We start from the raw sequence: 17,507 nt of genomic DNA on the forward strand, positions 1-17,507 counted from the left end.
GTGCCTCCAAGGGGGCAGGTGACTTGCCCAGGACCACTCGCTTCCCTGGGGTGTGCACGCTGAGTGTCTGGCCCCGGTGTCTAGTTCTTCCCAGCTGGCCTCAGCCTGTCAGGCTGGCGGGACCTCTGACATCCTCTGAATCAGGTTTGTCCAGCTGCTCTCTGGCACCGCAGTGCTGGGACAGTCACAGCCCCGTTTGTGGCTCTCTGTGTCTCTGGGCCTCCTCTGTCTCCCAGGACCACCTGACTCCACAGTGGGTCAAGATGGTGGGAGACGGGTGTGGGGCCAGCCAGGCTCTCAGCCTCCTACCACGCCCACCCCTCATCTGTCTCCTGCTGTAATCAGGGAGGGTGTGGGGGGATCCCAGGCAGTGCCAAGAGGCCGGCCGCCCCTCCGTTAGTCTTAGCTAACAAGCTGTTTATGGGTGCGACATGACACCTGCTTTCTTCTTTATAACTTCAATAATTTATAGGCATATTAGCGGCCAAGCGGCTGCCCTGGGTCCCAGCCAGACGGGCTGGGGCGATGCAGCCGGGTGCCTCTCCGATATTTACTCTCTCCCACCATCAATTATTAAGGAACCCTCCCCTCCTTCATTTCTGCACGTAATTACATGCACCGTTATGGTTCGAACTCCCCTGCTCTTAATCTCTCTGGAGAAGGACCCAGCCTGCCCAACAGAACTGAGATGGCGTGGGGACCCAGCGGCTGGAGAAGGCAGCCACCCGACCTGGGCGAGAGGTGGTGGCAGCCTCACAAACCCCTCCTTGGCCAGCAGGGGCCTTCCTCGGGGCTGGCTGTCTCTCCCTCCACGCCAGGGCCCAGCCTTGGCTCCTGTTGTTCTGCCTGGAACACCAGCCTCCACCTCCTGTGTGCCTGACTGATCCCGACTCACCCTTTGTTTTCAGCTTCCTCCGCGATGTCTGTCCTGCCTGCTGTGTGTGTGAAGCCCCTCCCCGTCTCCTCCCACCTCAGCCTGGGCCACACCAGGTTGACTCTTGCCTGCCACACCACGGGCTTTGGGGCCCAGAGAAAACTGTGGCAAATGTTTGGCATCTGATGAATGAATGAATGAATGAATGAGGAAATGAATGGATGGATGCCTCCGCCCGTCTCACCACCAGTGAGCCCACTGAAGCATTTGCCGTCACCCTCCTCTTCCAGGAAGCCTGTCCCATTTGTTCCACCTCCCCCGGACTCCGCCAGATTCTCCTGGTCTGGGCTGAGATCCCTCAGTGGACACCAAGGCCTGGTTCCTCCATCTGTGTCCCCAACACCAAACAGAGGACACGTCAGAATGGAGGGAGGGCACATCCTGACAATCTGAGCGGTCGGTGTGACCTGGGGACGTTGCTCCTGTTTCCTCAATGCTCACTGTTCAATGAGAATAATACCAGTCCCTGCTTGACAGGGTGTGATGGAGACTTAGAGCAGATCATCTGCACATGCAGGCAGTATGTGACCTCGCCTGCCACAGGCGCTCCGGCAACACGCTCCACCTCACCGGTGTCTGTGAATCGAGCCCGTGTGAGACCGAACCACACCGAATTCGGTTGGGTCGAATTGTCCTCTTTACACCTTCTCTTGCCCACACTTCCTGGTTTTTAGTCTCTCCTGCCATGCAGCTGGCAGCAGGCTTGGCTCACAGGGTCTCTGCAAATATTGCAGATGGATGATTCAGGACGTTGCCGGTCTGTCAAGCCACACCTCTCAAGGGAAAGGGGTGAGCATCTCCCAAGCCCCAGCCAGGGAGATAACGTGGACTCCTCCAAGTTCACGACAGAGTGAGGAGCCAGGCCTTGGCTTTCCACTAGACTGCAAAGCCCAGGAATAGCTCCCTAGAGTCTGTGTGCCTCAGTTTCTCGCTCTGTAAGCAGGGTAATAACAGAAGGGAGCCCATAGCATCGCTGGGAGGATTGAGTGAGCTGCTGAGTGAGGGGTAGCACACGTGGGACCACTGTGCTGCTCTTGGTGTGGGGTTCAAAGTGTGGCGACCGGGACAGGCCTGACTCGGCCACCTCCCGAGGCGGCAGTCCCCTGGAATCGGTGTTGATCACTGTCCTGCATGTTTTTATACTTTTCCTGTATTTGTAGGCAGCTATTTTCCGTTGACAGGGTTTGGGGCTTGTGTGTAAAGTTGATGTAAGTGGTGTGCCTCGTACAGGTATTCGTTTCCCCTCCGCACCGTGTTTATGAAATCTCCCCTGCTGATGCGGGGGGCGCCAGCGCTCTGTTCATCGCTGCGTAGTACCTCACTGCGTGAAGGTACCGCGTTCTGTCTATGCCTTTTCCCATGACGGGCATTTAGAGCATTTCCTGTTTTTCACTGTAGCAGACAATCCCGCCACACGCGTCCCTCTGATGGCCTTCTTGTGCTCATGCTTCAGGAACGCTGGGTCGTAGAGCGGGCATCTTATTGCCTTTACTGGGTAACCACAAGTTGCCCGCCTCCGCGAGAGCAGACACTTCAGCTACCTTATCTCAATGGCCCTGCCCCTGGAGAAAGGAGTTACTATGCCCATTTTACAGATGGAGCACGTGTTTAGTTATCTATTGCTGTGTAAGAAATCACTCCGAAACTTAGCTTAAAACAGCAAACATTTGTTACCTCCCCATTTCCACCAGTCGGGAATCCAGGTGGGGCTTAGCTGGGTACCTCTACCTCTCACAAGGCTCCAATCTAGGCATCAGCCGGAGCTTCAGTCACCTCGAGGCTCGGCTCGGAGAGGAGCTGCTTCCAAGCTCACTCGAGTGGCGATTGGAAGATCTCGGGGCCTCACGAGGGGCTGACGAGAGACATCCGTCCCCTTCCATGTGGGCTTCTCGTACCATGGCAACTGTCCCTCCTGACAGCAAAAAGCAAGCCATCAAGAAAAGGTACCCAAGATGGCAACCGCCGTTGTTTTGCAATCTAATCTCACAAGTGACATTAGCATCACTTCTGCCATATTCTCTTCATTAAAAGTGGGTCCACTGAGCCAGCCCATACTCAAGGGGGGGAGGGGATTCCACAAGCAGAGCAATACTGAAGGTAGGGACCACTGGGAGTCCCCTTAGGGGCGGCCTATCCCTGGGCAACTGAGGCTCAGAGAGGTAAAGTGACTTGCCCAGGGTCACACAGGAGTCAGGGGCAAGAACCCAAGACTGCCTGGCGCTGATGCTGGGCACCTTTCAGCCGCCATGCTGCCTTTGACTTAGTAACAGGTTCCGACTTAAGTTAATAAACAAGTCTCTTGCACAATAGAACTTAAGGCAAGCGCCTAATGAATGGATTTGCTAATAGTGCTGCCTGTTTGCACACATTAGCTCAGATTCCCCCGACGTGATCCATGGGGACAGCCGAGCCAGGCTCTCAGGAGGAGCCCGCCTGCCAAGCGCAGAGCCCAGGTTCCCATGGAGCCAGGGAGCGATCTCCCTACCACATTTCCGATGTTTTTGTTGTTCTTGTTTCGCTCCTAATTTATTATTTTTTTTTAATGGAGTGCACACTTCCTTGACTTCTTAAGAACAGCTAACTGCATCCCACAGTAACCCAAGGTCAGGAATATTGAGCGTTTTCCTGGAGGGACTTCAGAGTGGAGTGCCGAGGTGCGCTTCACTGACTGGCCCCAGACCCGTTTCTTGCTTCTCAGCCACTGTAGACACAGCGGCCAGGCCACCCAGCACAGAATGGCTGTGGCAGCGCCGAGTGGGGGCCAGGCCCAGACCTTACTGCTCTGCCCAGGCTTCTGCCTCGAGTCCTCCAAGAGCCTTTGAGCCTCCCCTGATTTCCAGGGAGATTCCCAGCAGGGGATGCTGCTGACTACGTTGCTTCTGGACAAGTGACATGTCACTGGCGCTGAAACATTTCCACGGAGGCCTGGTGCCCAGTGCCCCAAGGTGAGAGGGAGTAAGAAACCCGGATTCAAGAGTGTCCCTGCCCCTGTGCCCTGGCCCTCTTCTCCAGGGGTATCCACTGGTCCTTCCTGATTAAGAGACTTGAGGTAGGAGTCATTTGCACACATCAGACCCTCTGGAATCAGGGCTGTGGACTGGCTGTGGAAATAGAGGAGACACAAGATCAATCCATGGCCTCAGGGTGTTTCCTCATTCTCAGAGGACAGAGAATGTGGTCCACGTGTCTCCAAGTGGCCATGCTGAAAAGAACCTTAGGATAGAGCCACGACTTTACAGAGGAGGGCTCAGGGGACAGCCGGCGACCATGGCAGTCAGTATGAGCCTTCCCCTAAAAATACCTGCGTATTTCAGGCTCCTACTGCATCAGCACCAGGTAGACACGAGCCACACAGTTAGTCATGTGACCCTCGCCCCACCCTGCGAAACTGACAGTATCTTACAGAGGAGGAAACTGAGACTCAGGAAGGTGCCCACGGACACACAGCCCCGCCCGAGGGGAAGATGGGGTTCTCGGAGCAGGTTTTTGGAAGGAGGGGGACACACGGGGACCTGAATTGGAAGGGAAAGGAGCCGAGAAGGCTGTCGATGACGAGACAGGCATGGAGTAAGTGCCAGGGAAGAGGATGCCCCAGTTAAGTGCGCCTCCCACACCCTTGCTTTGCGTCTTGGCCTCAGCCTGCACCCAGCATGGATGCTCCCTGGGAACCAGCATGTCTCCACACCAACTTGGGCCGGCCTCTACGGGGAGAGGCCCCCTCCAAGGGAGACCCTGTGCGTTCCCCACGTTGGCTACCCCATGCAGGATGTGGAGGATCCAGACTTGGGGAGCACTGGACGAGGGACCTTCCTTTAAGATACCCAGGCCCAACCCTTTGTGATACGCTTACATGGGAAGCTGGCGTCCCCAAGTCCCCCCTGACTCTTGAGACGGGGCTCAGGAGGGGACAGGAAGGCTTTACACCACACCCCCAGGAGCACGTCTGGGAAGGGACTGTCCCGCTAGCCCCGCAGGGGCCTCCATCCCTGGCTGGCCTCCACAAGGCACCGGTGCAGGGCCCGACCTATGGATTTTCTGCCACTCCTTGATCCGATTCACTCCAGCCTGGTACTTCATTATACCGCAGCCCCAGCAACCCCGGCGTGGAGGGCCGTGAGAGCCGGGTGGGGGGCTGGGGTCTCTGTGATGGCTTCCAGAGGCTGCACAGCCCCCAGCTTCCATGCTTCAGCCTTTTAGGGACTCAGGGTCATCCAAGGAGCCCTGAGCTTAGACACCCCTCAGGGCAACCCCTCATTGAATCGCCGGGAAAACTTTGGCCTAGGGAGGGGCTATGACCCCTTCAAGGTCACACAGCAAGTTAACAAGTTAACCTGTGGCATAAAGTAGAACCCAGGGCTCACCTGAGCACCAAGCTCCGCCTCACTCCCCCAGCCCTACTCCATCCCCAGTGCTGCCTGCCCAACCCCCACTCGCCTCCCAGGCTTCTGGTCTCCGTTTTTCTTGCTAATTAGAGGTCTCAGCAATGACTCCGCTGTCCCAGCCATTTTAGAGCCGTCATTAATTTCAAGTGCCTTCAGAAATAATCATCATCGTAAAACCCTGGGAGCTGCTGGGATGCCGGTGGATAGGACCAGCATAGAGCAGGCATGCAGGCAGGCCTGGTGTGCCACCCTCTCCTTTCTGTGCCCAGGGGACCCTTGGCCCTTGCCCCAGCACTGCCTCCTGCCTCCTCAGCCTCTCAGAGTGACAGGAGAACAGGACTAGGGCTCTGACATCAGATATGCACAGAGCTTCAAAGCCCAGCTAACTCGTATGCACAGAGTGAACCTGAGCGAGCCACCAGCCCTCCCAGAGCCTCAGTCCTTTTATCTGTACAGTAGGGACAGCGATGCCAATCTTGCAGAGAGACGAAGCTGTGAAGTGTAGCTGAGTCTGGTTTACAGGAAGGGCTGAGTACATGTTGGAGGGTCTTATCCCTTCCTCCTGTGTTCCCTGGCAAACCCATCCCTGCTTCGCCTCTTTGCTGTGAGCACTCAGGCTGGTTTGCTCCAGCTGCCGGCTCCTGCTGTATCGGGACTTGCTGAGTTCTCAGCCTGCAGCCAGGGTCTGCTGTGTGCCCACCCGTGAGACACGCAGTCTCAGACCTGCTCTTGGGAGTTCCTAGTCTGAGGTCAGAGGGGAAAGATTAGGGCCCCGCCTCTAAGGTCATTTCCGTCTGGGACAAGCAGGCAGAAGAAATGGGTCTTGTAGGTTTTGAAGCACAGGTAGAAACCACCAGGGTGGTTTGAAGCACGCCGCAAGGGTGGCCCAGTGAGCACCAAGGCCTGTGCAGGGGAGCGTTCTTCAGCTGGAGCTCCTGGACATGGTCCCTTGATTGTGCCAGAGAAGACCGGGACTGGGCCATGCTGATGTGTCACATTCTCGATGGCCCTGGGACCTCTGAGAGGCTCTGCTGCGGCCCACCACGCCCGGCAGGAGAGGAGAGAGGTGTCGTCCACAGCTCACGCAGAGGTGTCTGACTGGGTTTGGACCCAGTGACACACCCTCCTTTCCTGGAGTCTCTGGGTGACAAGATCAGGGGCCCATACTCTCAGGAGGCCCAAGCTAGGCCCTCAAAAATGACTCGGATGCCACTGGCCGGGGAGGACGGAGGCCCAGGGGCCCTTCCTCGCAGGCGCAGCTCTGGGGCCATCCCTGCTGCCCCCGAGGCGCGGAGGGATCCTTGGGGGGGTCAGAGTACCCAAGACACCTGGGGGTTTGGAAGTAGAAGCAGTGGGCTCACCCCCATTTCTCCGCCGAGATCACTGAGGCAGGGAGCAGGTGAGTCGGGGGCGGAGAGATGTGGTGGCCGCGCCTTGCCTGCGTCAGTCACCGCACCAGGAATAGCCCTCGCCCCCGCCCCCGCCCCCCAGCGGGTCTGCGCGCCCGCCGGGTGCCTGGCGGAGCCTTTACGCAGGAGCCAGCGAACGTCTATTCCTGTCGGGCTGGTGGGAGGAGGCGGCGCGGGAGGGCGGGAGCACGGGCAGCTCGCAAACAGCCGGGGTGGGGGGCTGGGGAGTCTGGGGAGGGGTCCAGGCAGCGGGGAGTCGAGGGACCGGGAGCCGCCCGCGCTGGGCTCTGTGAGTGAGGGGACCCCTGCGCTCGCCTCCCCGCTTCCCCTCCCACCTGTGAGTCCCTCTGCCGAGCCTGCCCCCTGCTGGTCCGCGCAGCCCCAGAAGGCGAGTTCAACTCCCTTTCCATGCCTTTGGGGGCTGTGTGACCATGGGCAGGGCCTGGAACCTCTCTGGGCCTGGGCTTTTCTGTCTCTGTCACAGGGAGACAATAGTGCCACCCCCCCGAGTGTTGCTGGAGGGTGAACGTAGAGTTCACAGCAGAGCATGGCACGGACACCCGCTGGGACGGGGCTCTAGCTGGCCTAAGATGAGACAGGAGAAAGTGCTCCCGGCGGGACTGTCCAGAGCAACGGTGCGCCAGAGAGGCTGAGAAGCGCCCAGCAATGGCGCAGCCGGAACGGAAGGTCTGTGCAAGCCTTTGGGCTGTGTGTGAGGCTGGACAGCGGAGGAGCAGGGTGCTGCTGGGGGCGGGGAGAGGTCCCTCCGTGGCTGCCGGGCGTCTCGGCAGTGATGTCGGGCAGGCTCCCTGGGAGAGGGGTGGCACTGGAAGTGGGCTTCCAGGCTCTGCCCCAGAATCGGTGAGGCTTTGGGCTAGATCGCCTCCTCCCCAGCCTCAGTTGCCCCCGTGGACTCAAGGCGTCAGCATTCATGTGCCAACGGGGTGTTCGCAGCCGTGGAGGGGGGATGGCTGCGCCGCGTGCTGTCGGCGTGCATGGTTATTCTGACAAAACTGGCTCGGTGTTAAAGGGCGTCTGGCTTCAAGGAGGGACAGGGAAAGGGGAGGTCCTGAGGGCGGCGACCCACTCGGCAGGCGCTGCCGAGACATCCCTGCCGGCCCAGCCTGTGTCGCCGCGGGTCACGGAGGATCTGGGTCTCCGAGGAGAGGTCCCATTCCTTGGGCCCATCGCAAGTTGTGGGGCCGAGGATCCCGGCACCGCTCGGGAGGAGGGTGGGGAGCCGCCGGGCCCAGACGGAGGCTCCGCGCTGCCCTCTGCCGGCCGCCGGTGCGTGGCCGTCCGGAGAGGCCCGCCGCCCTCTGCTGGGCAGGAAGCCGGGCGGGGCGGGGACCCCGCTCCTGGGTAGGGCAGCCCGGCCAGCGCGGCTCCTCGCCGTCCCCGGGACCTTCCCGTTCTGCCCGCCTCGCGCTCCCGCTGCCAGGATGCGGGCGTGCCGGGCTCGCGGACTTTCCGAGAGGAGGGGACAGGGCCGGGCCTGGGGCTCCCGGTCAGCCTCCCCCCGCCGTCCTCCAGACAGCCCCGTTCGGGTGGGGAGCCCTGTCGGGCCTCCTGTGTGTGTTCGTCCGCAGCCCAGTTAACACGTGTAAACACACTCGCGCGCTCACAGGCACACGCATGTGGCCACACAAAATCACACACAACGGTGTGCGCGCGCACACCCAGGGAGGACCGCACGCCGGACTCCCCGGGACCGGCGGGCCCGGGACTGGCCTGGAGCCCCGGACCCGGAGGGGCGCGGCCGTGTGCGCAGCTGGAGCGCCGGGCTGGTGGCCCCTCGCCTGCGCCCCCCTTCTGCTTTCGCTGCGCCCCCTGCGTGCAGGGCAGCGGCTGGGGCGCCCCTCGCTCTCCGCCCCCTCCGCTGGAAGGAGACCAGCCCCCCCGCCAGGTTTTGCGGCCGCGCCTTCTCCTCCCCCGCCCGGCTCCCGCCGCTCGCACGCTCCCTCCTCCCTCGCTCCCTCCTCCCTCCCTGGCTCGCTCCTGGCGCTCCCTCCCCGCGCCGCTGCAGAGCGCGGAGCCCGAGCGGGAGCCGGCGCGGGAGCCGGAGCGGGCGGCGGGCGACAGCGCAGGCGGCGGCGGCGGCGGTGGGTCCCGGTCCCGGCCCCGGAGGGCGCGGAGTCCCCACCCGCGCCGCTCCGGCCCCTCTCCCGACGCGGGGCGCCGAGCAGCATGCGCGGCCGCTGCCCGCCGGCCCCGGCCCCGCGGCGGAGCGCCCCCGGCCTCGACCCCGGCCCCAGCGGCAGAGGCGGCGGCGGCGGCTCCGGGCCGGCCCGGGGCGCAGAACCAGGCTCGCGGATCCCGCGTCGCGCGTCCTGAGCGCACCTGCCCCTCCGCCCGCCGGGGCCGCGGCCTCCCACCTCCCCACGCCCGAGCCCCGGCCCCGGCTCCGGCTCGGCTCCCGCCCGCGCGGGGCGGACAGACGGACGGCCAGCCCCGCGAGGGCGCACGGACTGCCGGGCGGAGGTGTCAGAGGAGGAGGAGGAGACGGAGGAGGGGGCTGGGCAGGGGCTGGGGCCGGGCCGGGCCGGCGGGAGAGACATGCGATTGGTGACCGAGCCGAGCGGACCGAAGGCGCGCCCGAGATGCAGGTGAGCCTGGCGGCCGCGGCCAAGCCCCAAACAGGCAGCCCCGCGGCAAGCGCCCCTAGGGACTGCCGTCGGCCCCGGTTGCGCCCTCCTGGGGTTGCAGGGCACCCCGGTGCCACCCAGACCTCCTTTGGGGTCACAGGCCTGATTTCCTCTCAAGCCTCAGAAATGAAGATTCTTCCTTTCCCGCACCCCTCCCTCCAACCCTAACAAATTCCGGGCTTGTAAGCTGGGAGCCTCGAGCTGGGGAGGGGCCCCCCGCGGGTGTCCCAGTACCGCTCTCCCCTTCCTGTCCCCCCTCCCCTTCTGAGCATTGGTCACTCTAGAGGGTAAGCCCCCTGCTCAGCCCTGGGTGGGTGCCTCCCTTCGTGGACCCCAGGTGCCCCCAGGCAGCCCCCACCAGCGCGAGACACTCCCTAGCTGGTGGACACAGGTCAGGGACTGGGTTTCTCCCCAAGCTGCAGCCTGGATGGCAGCTCCCCCGACACACAAGCATCGCCCCTTTCCAGCTCCCGCCCTGTAAAAAGGAGATGGGGAGTAGGGAGAATGGAGGAGAGGAAGCTGGGGACCAGGAGAACCAGGAACCCTTTAGGGGCCGCCCCTTTGTCTGCCTTCAGCGCGGGCTCTCACCTCCTCCTGCCCCACTTTTCATTCTAAGGCAGAGCGGGTGGGAGGTGGGAACCAGCTGAGAAGAGGGAGGTGCCGAGGGAGCCTCCTGCTCCCCCTCACGCCCTTTTCAGGGTGGGCTGTGGGCTCTCTGCTCTCAAAGCATGCCAGGAGATGTGTCCCTCCGGGCGGGCGGATCCCACTTTGACGAGGGGGGGTGGGGCCAGGCCAGTGGGCAGCCCCCCTCCGGTTCCTGCTAGGGTTGCAGCCCAGCCTGGTCCAGCCCAGCTGTGCCAGCACCCCCTCTTTGTTCTCAGAGGCCTTGGGGTTGGGGTGGGGGAGAAGGGGCGCCTGGGAGGATGGGAACAGCTCTGTCCCGGGGGTGGGGGGTGGGAGCGCAGGAGGCCCTGAGCCAGTGGGGGCTGTGGCATCTGGACAGTCCCTTCCTGCTCCCCCAGCCCTCCCTCAGTCCTCTGCTTGGCTTGGGCAGCCAGAGGGCGCATAGCCCAACCTGGCGGGCGGCTCTGGGCTCAACTCTGCTGGTCATTATGCCAGCGACTTCAGCACCAGTGCCTCCCATTCCCAGGGAGCAATGAGCCGGGGCACCTAGGCGGCAGAGAGCCTGGGGCTTCCCCAGATCCAGCGCAGAGTGTCAGTGAGGAGAAGAGGGCCGGCTGCTCCCAGACCCTTTGTCCTTGTGTAAGCCAGGAAGGAGCTCGAAATCCTCACACCTCTGGGAAGGCGCTGGCAGCGGGTCTACTGAGACAGCATGCCTGTCCTTCCTGCTTTCTACCCGTGGCCTGAGGTGGGAGGGAGGGTACAGGGTGACATGGGGAGACACCGAGACCTCCTTGGAACCGTGCTGAAAGAGGGCACAGACTCAGATCCGGGCTCCCAGCAGCACCCAGCTGCCCCTCCTGGAAGGGGCCTGGCCCCCTCCCCACCCTCTGCCAATTTAAGTGTGAGCCCCTGGGGAGGGCTTGGTTAATGCTGCAGTCTTCCCCAGGGTCTGGAGTTAGAGTGGGAACCAGCTTTTAGGGGGATGGGCATGTGCTGGAAGCCCAGTTCCCATGGCCTGCGGGCTGCGGGGCCCCGTGTGACTGGGAGGGAAGCGGAGAGAGTACTTACTGTGCCCCAGTCCTCTTTCGTGTGGGTTTATCTTCATCCTCCGCCCTCTGGCCATCCATTTTTCTTATACTGGGTATTGCTTTCTAAAACCCAGACTCCCAGAGGGATACCTCCCCCACCCCACCCCACTCCACTCCACAGAAAGCAACCTCGTGTGGAGGTGGGTGGTGGCTCTGCATGGAGCCCGTCGGGGTCCCTGGTGCCCGTGATGGCTCGTGTGTGCCGCTGCTCTTCAGGCGCCTGCGGAAGCAGGTATCTGGGGGAGCACAGTTGGGGTTGGGTGTGTTTCTTTCGGGAGGTGAGGCAGTGCAGACATTTGTGCAGGGTCCCACAGAAGCATGAGGCCGCGTGGAGGGTGGAGGAAGTGGAGCCAGGGAAGGGCCAGGGAGGGGAGGCAGTCGGCGTGGTGGTCTCAGAGTCAGGGCCTCAGTTTGCTGGCCGGAGTGTCTTGGGCTCGCTGTCTTGCGTGTGGCACTCTGTGGAAGTGGCCTCCCAGCCCCCGTGGTTAGCCTCTGACGGCTTTCTGTTCTGTTTCCCCTGGGTCCTCCACATATCCCCCCATCCTCACCTGGCTTAGCCCTGCATCCCCTCACAAGAAGCCCCCCTCCTCCAAGAAGCCTCTGTGACTGCTTCAAGTCACTCACCCCTCTTCTCTAGGCACCCCACTTGTTTGCACTGAATATAGTAGCAGCCCATTCACGCATGCACATCCTAGCCAAGCTGCCTGCTCGGCTCTGGGCTAAGCGTGGTCTGCCTCGAACATCCTGGGCAATCCTAGTACCCTTCCTTTGGCCCTCATCCGTGGCCCCTGGGATGGGACAGACCCTTGGAGGTACCAGGCAGTAACTCTTGGCTAGCTGCAAGGGATACCTGGGCATGAATGCACAGAGCTGGGTGATGTCAAAGGCGCTTCAGGCAGGAGTTGGAAAGAGACTAACCGGGTACTCAGTAGCCCACATGGACACTCAGAGAAGGGTGGATTTCTCCCTGGAGTTCGAGGTTGTCAGAGATGCTTTAGGAAGAGTGGGAGACTGGCTGAGTCCTAGGGAAATAGCAGACTTTGCAGAGACACAGAGAGCAGGGGACTCCAGAATCAGGGGAAGTTTCTTTGCAGAAAGAGTGTGAGAAGGCGGGTTCGTTTCGCAATACATGTGAGGCATTCTTGATGCTGCTCTTCGTTTAGTTGTGGAATGAATGAATGAATGAATGAATGAGCGAATGAACGAATATCCCTGGGTACTGTGGGCTCAGTAGAGCTGTGCTAACAACAGTCTACTTGTGTGTGTTTCCTTTCTTCAATGTTATTTCATAGTGAAGTTATTAAGAGTGTAGACCCTGGAGCCAGTGTAGACCCTGGACTCAAGTCTCAGCTCCACCACTGCCCAGCTCTGTGACTTTGGACAAGTTACTTAATCTCTCTGGGCCTGTCTCTTATCCATAAAATGAGGGTAACAGCAGCACCCACCTCAAGGGAAGACGTGACAATTAGGTGTGCTAACATAAGCAAAACATTTAGAACAGTGCCTGGTGATGTTAGGAAGCGCTCGGTACCCTTACTAAGTGCTAGCTACTCATAGTTTACATCAGTGATACGCTCATGATCTTATCCTTGTAGGTGGTAGGTGCAGAGGTTTGATTTTATACCTGGGAAAACAGAGCCACCAAGGTGCAGTGACTTGCTCTAAATCCCCAGCTTGCCAGTCTGGGGTTCAGTCTAGAGGACGCCTTCTTCCTGGCCTCTGGCCTGGGGCTCTTACTCACTGACCCAGGCCTAGCCTGTTAATTAATGGAGGCATTTCGTATTAATAACCATAGTCGTAGTAATAATACTCTAATGAACACTGTGACCCTCCTCCACTCAAACACCGGCACTCAATAATGACGGACCTTTTCCCATGTGCTCCGTACACCCCTTCCCTTCACCTCTTTTTCAACGACTACCGTAAATTATGTATTTAACAATCCCTTGCCTCTTTAAAATTGTACATTTAAATATATATAAGTCGTTCAGTTTTAGTTATTTTTGAACTTTATAAAAAGAGCACGAACCACATGCAGTCCTCTGGAATTTGCTTTTTTCTGCATCACATTTAAGCTTCATCCATATTGTTGCAAATAATAGCAGATGTAGCTCGTTTTCACCGATGTATAATGTTCTGCCATGTGATCAGAGAAGTGTTATTTCACATTCTCCTTACCAATGGACATTTAGATCATTTCCATGTTTTGTTCTTACAAACAATGCTTCCAAGAACCTTCTCATCCCATCTCTGAGACAACGTGCAGTGTCTTTGGGGCACACAGCTAGGAGCAGACTTGCTGGCCCGTAGGGCATGTTCGCATTCAACCTTACTAGGATAGCTGCCAGAGCGTTCTCCAAATTGGTTAGACCAGCTCGTCATCCCCACAGCAGGAGATGATGAGTGTTCCCATTGCACCCGTCCTGATCAACACTCGGTATTGTCAGGGGCCTTGATTTTTACTGACTGAATGAATGTAAGATGGTATTTCCTGGTGGCCTTGATTTGCATTTCTGGAATTCGGGGTTTCTGGCGTATGGAATGGGGGTTGAGATGGGCAGCAGCCAGGGTGTGCTGGTACTCGCTAAGCAGTCACCCCATCGGCACCTGTTTCCCCAGTTGTGGGGATGCTGCCCTACCCTCCTTGAAGTCTGGGATGGATATGAGCCATCGGGAGGACTCCATAAGCAACTGGGATGAAGGAGGAGCAAGAAGGGCTTAAGTCCCTGCATGTTTAATGCGAAGAAACAACAGCAAATTCCAGGAACCCCAGAGGCTTTGTGTTCACCCCGGGATGGGAAGGCGTGGCCCTAGCTTAGCAGGTGGAGGGAGCCTGTGTTTCATGATTTTAGCACCCCCCACCTCCTGCACAGCCCCCCTGTGCACCTGGCACTGGCGAGCACTTAATAAGAGTCTGGTGACCCAGGGAATGCGCACCGGATGGAACAAATGTCTGCTTGCCCTTCCTCCGTTCTCACTGCCGTGGGGAGTCCTCTCTGACAGCTCTTGCTCCTGGATCGAATGAGGGGTGGCTGAGCAGGATGACTCCAGGGCCCTGCAGGGCCCCCACCCGCGAGGCCCTCCAAACCCCTGCTGGCCCAGAGGGGCTGCGAAGCCGCGTGCTGGCACGCTGATTTGGAGCAGCTCCCTCTGCCAGCCTGGTGCACCACCGATTGATTCCACGCTGCCTTTCCCGCCTGGGCCTGGGCCCCCGGAGCTGGTTAAAGAGGAGCACCGGGGCTGGCGGAATAATTATGCCTATTTCATGTGACACCCAAATTGATTGCCGCCAGGGTGACATTACCAGGGCATTGTTCCTCTTCTCCAACCTCTTATTACATGTTATTAGGGTGTGTGGTATGTGTGTTTTTCTATTTTTTCCCGTTTCGGGGAATTAATCTCTCTCTGCCACCTCCTCTGCTTCCTTCTGTGGAGAACCGGCTCTCGGCTCTGGGTGGGGTGGGGGCCTGGCCCAGTGCAGGGCTGCAGATGCAGGCGGTGTGGGGAGAGCTGGCCATCTCAAGTCCCTTGACTTGGGTGCAACACGGGGGCATCTCAGAGCTGAGAGGGGCTACGGAGGGGTAGCTCCCAGCAGAGGAGGCCTCCTGCAGTCGCCTTGGTCCGTGGCCTCAGCTTGCATGCCTCCCACGACGGGCTGCTCACTTACTCCTCAGGCAGCTCTTCTGTCCTGAGCCATCTAATCCAGTGTCCCTCTGATGTCCCCTCGGGTTCCCCACGAAGGCTGAACAGCCTCCCCTGGGAGCTCACCATGGGTATGGGCTCCGCTCTCCAGGCCTGCAGTGGACCTTTGCAGCCTCTGCCTTGAAACGCTCCTTTGAGATCCGCAGAGGTGCCCGTTCTTCCCCAAGTCTGGGCTTCTCATGAACGGGCAGCGGGGTGGTGGCATCGTTGTGCCTGAACAGGACACACCTCCTGTACGTGCCTGGCTGGAGCCTCCATCACCTCCTGGGTCCTGGGCTCAGTTTACCAGGTTGGTAAAATGGACTCCGGCAATGGCACGGCCAGGATTCATTTGAGCCGAGAGGGCTTTGAACTGCCGGGGCTGGGAGAGAGGCTTTTGGTGTTTTTTTTTTTGTTTTTGTTTTTGTTTTTTTTTTTGCAATCTGCCTGTCCGTGTTATACAGAACTGACTGGAGCTTGGTTTGTGATGTTTTAGAGGGTTCTTTTTCTTTTTCTTTTTCTTTTCTTTTCTTTTCTTTCTTTCTTTCTTTTTTTTTTTTTTTTTTTTTTTGTGAGACGTAGTTTTGCTCTTGTCACCCAGGCTGGAGTGCAATGGCGCGATCTCGGCTCACCGCAACCTCCGCCTCCTGGGTTCAGGCAATTCTCCTGCCTCAGCCTCCTGAGTAGCTGGGATTATAGGCACGCGCCACCATGCCCAGCTAATGTTTTGTATTTTTAGTAGAGACGGGGTTTCACCATGTTGACCAGGATGGTCTCGATCTCTCGACCTCGTGATCCACCCGCCTCGGCCTCCCAAAGTGCTGGGATTACAGGCTTGAGCCACCGCGCCCGGCCTTAGAGGGTTATTTTTCAATCTTTTCTCCCCAAAAGAATCACCCAAACTCTCACCTGTCCCTGACTCAGCCCCACCTTGGGGTGGCCATGAGACCCTTGCATGGTGTGGGGGAGAGAAGGTGGCAGTGGTTGGGAGGCTGGAATCCTTCCCAGGCCCTAGCCCGGAGATGCTGTAGGGCCTTGGGCAGGACCCTGATGCTCCTGGGACTCAGTTTCTTCATCTGTGTGAGGGTCTCGAAGGGTGTTAGGCCCTTGGAGCCAGACAGGCATAGGACTTCAGGCAGGTGGACCAGCGGCCCGGAGCAGTGAGGCTCGTGTGTAGCGTGGGGAGGGTCGGTGGGGTCACGCGGCAGAGCACTTAGCGTGCGTGTAAATGTCTCCTCCCTCTCCCTGCGCTCTCCGCCCCAGCAGTGAGGAGGTGTGAAGTGTGCCGTCCGGCTTCCCAGTGAGGAATCTGTGGTCCCCGGAGGTAAAGTCACTTGCCCAAGATCACTCAGCTCAGCAGCTCCTTGCGCCCGAGTCAGAGGAGGCAACAGAGGAGGGGACGGGACCGCCCGGGGTCTGCCTGCCTCAGGCCCAGGCCCAGCTCTGCCACTTGTCACTGTGGGACTTTGGGAGAGGTGTGTCACCTCTCTGCGCCTCAGTTCTCTGACCCGTGAAATGGGGATCATACCAGCCTCTTAGGGTGGTTATGGTGACCAAACAGCTTCATGCCCGGCGCACAGCCAGTGCTATGTTAGTGTTAGCTTTTTTTTTTTTTTTTTTCTTTTTAAAGATGGGGTTTTACCATGATGGCCAGGCTGGTCTTGAACTCCTGACCTCAGGTGATCCACCCACCTTGGCCTCCCAAAGTGCTAGGATTACAGGCGTGAGCCACCACGCCAGCCAGTGTTAGCTTTTTTAAAAAAAGGCACCATAAGGGAGTGACGTCGAGCCTGGGCCGCGAGCGCGACCTGAGCCCGCTCTAGAGCGCCATTGTGCTTCTGCGTTTTCCGTCTGAAGTGGCCCCATGGAAGCACCCACCTCAGTGGGGCAGTGCGGGATTCGGTGCGTTTTTATAAGTACCTGAAATCATGCCTGGCACGCCAAGGGCCACCCCTGATGGTTCCGCCAATCACCATTCTCATCGCCATTCTGTCTAGCTCTCTGGCTAACCCCAAATCCCACGCTAGCCCCGCCACACGTCTCAGCCCCTCGCTGCCAGCCTGTGGTCTGTGAGGCCGTGACACCCCCACCCCAAGCACAAGGCCTCTGGCTCTCCCAGGTGGGGGCTGGCTGGTGTCCAGGCCTGAGCTGGTCCCAAGTAGAGAGGCCCTGAGGGCTGGAGCTGCAGAGAGGGGTCCCCCGGGGGGCCCCAGGAAGGTGTGAGAGGGTGACTGGGGATGAGGCAAGTGTGTTCCAAGGGGCCACTGGCCTTGGCAGGGGATGGCGCTGGGGGCCATGAGGGGCACCTTCCTGTCCCCAAGAGCCTGGGCTGGCATCTCAAGACATGAAAAGGGGGATCCGGGGTATAGGACTGGGTTGTCCTTGGGCCCCCTCAGGCCACCACGAACAGGCACTTGCCTGCCTCACCTCGGCTCTGGGACAGCTCCCATCCGAGTGGGGGTACTGTCCGCTTAGGGGGGCCCAGCATGGGCAACCTGTGCCAGGGGCAGGAAGGCCACAGAGTGGTCCGGGACCCCCCCGAGGTCACACAGCAGGGCACGGTGCACCGGCTGGAGCCCGGGCCTCGGCCTTTCGCTCACCCGAAATGGGCTCCTGTGGGCCCGGCCCGACCCCCACTCCTCTCCACCGAGGCCGCCGCTCCTGGAGGGCAGAGCCTATATATAGAAGCCGTTAAACACCAAGACGCTGCGACAATTAAAATTCATAATTTATCCCGCAAATGG

General features: G+C 59.6%; 1 protein-coding gene across 12 annotated transcripts in view; it reads left to right on the plus strand.

Moving 5' to 3' along the window:
* Window positions 1-17,507, plus strand: part of LINGO1 (leucine rich repeat and Ig domain containing 1) — a 216,317-nt gene that overhangs the window by 184,980 nt on the left and 13,830 nt on the right. The window contains exon 1 of one of the 12 annotated variants that reach the window (XM_010330827.3): window positions 7,114-7,412. The exons of 10 other annotated variants lie outside the window; for them this stretch is intronic. In XM_010330827.3, the coding sequence (XP_010329129.1) occupies window positions 7,392-7,412 (21 nt within the window). In that variant the 5' untranslated portion in view covers window positions 7,114-7,391. Of the gene's footprint in view, window positions 1-7,113; window positions 7,413-8,618; window positions 9,332-17,507 lie in introns of those variants that run through there. One more of the 12 variants, XM_003942980.4, reaches the window with a different exon arrangement.

The sequence above is a fragment of the Saimiri boliviensis genome, chromosome 2, assembly GCF_048565385.1.
Source record: "Saimiri boliviensis isolate mSaiBol1 chromosome 2, mSaiBol1.pri, whole genome shotgun sequence".
NCBI classification, from domain to species: domain Eukaryota; kingdom Metazoa; phylum Chordata; class Mammalia; order Primates; family Cebidae; genus Saimiri; species Saimiri boliviensis.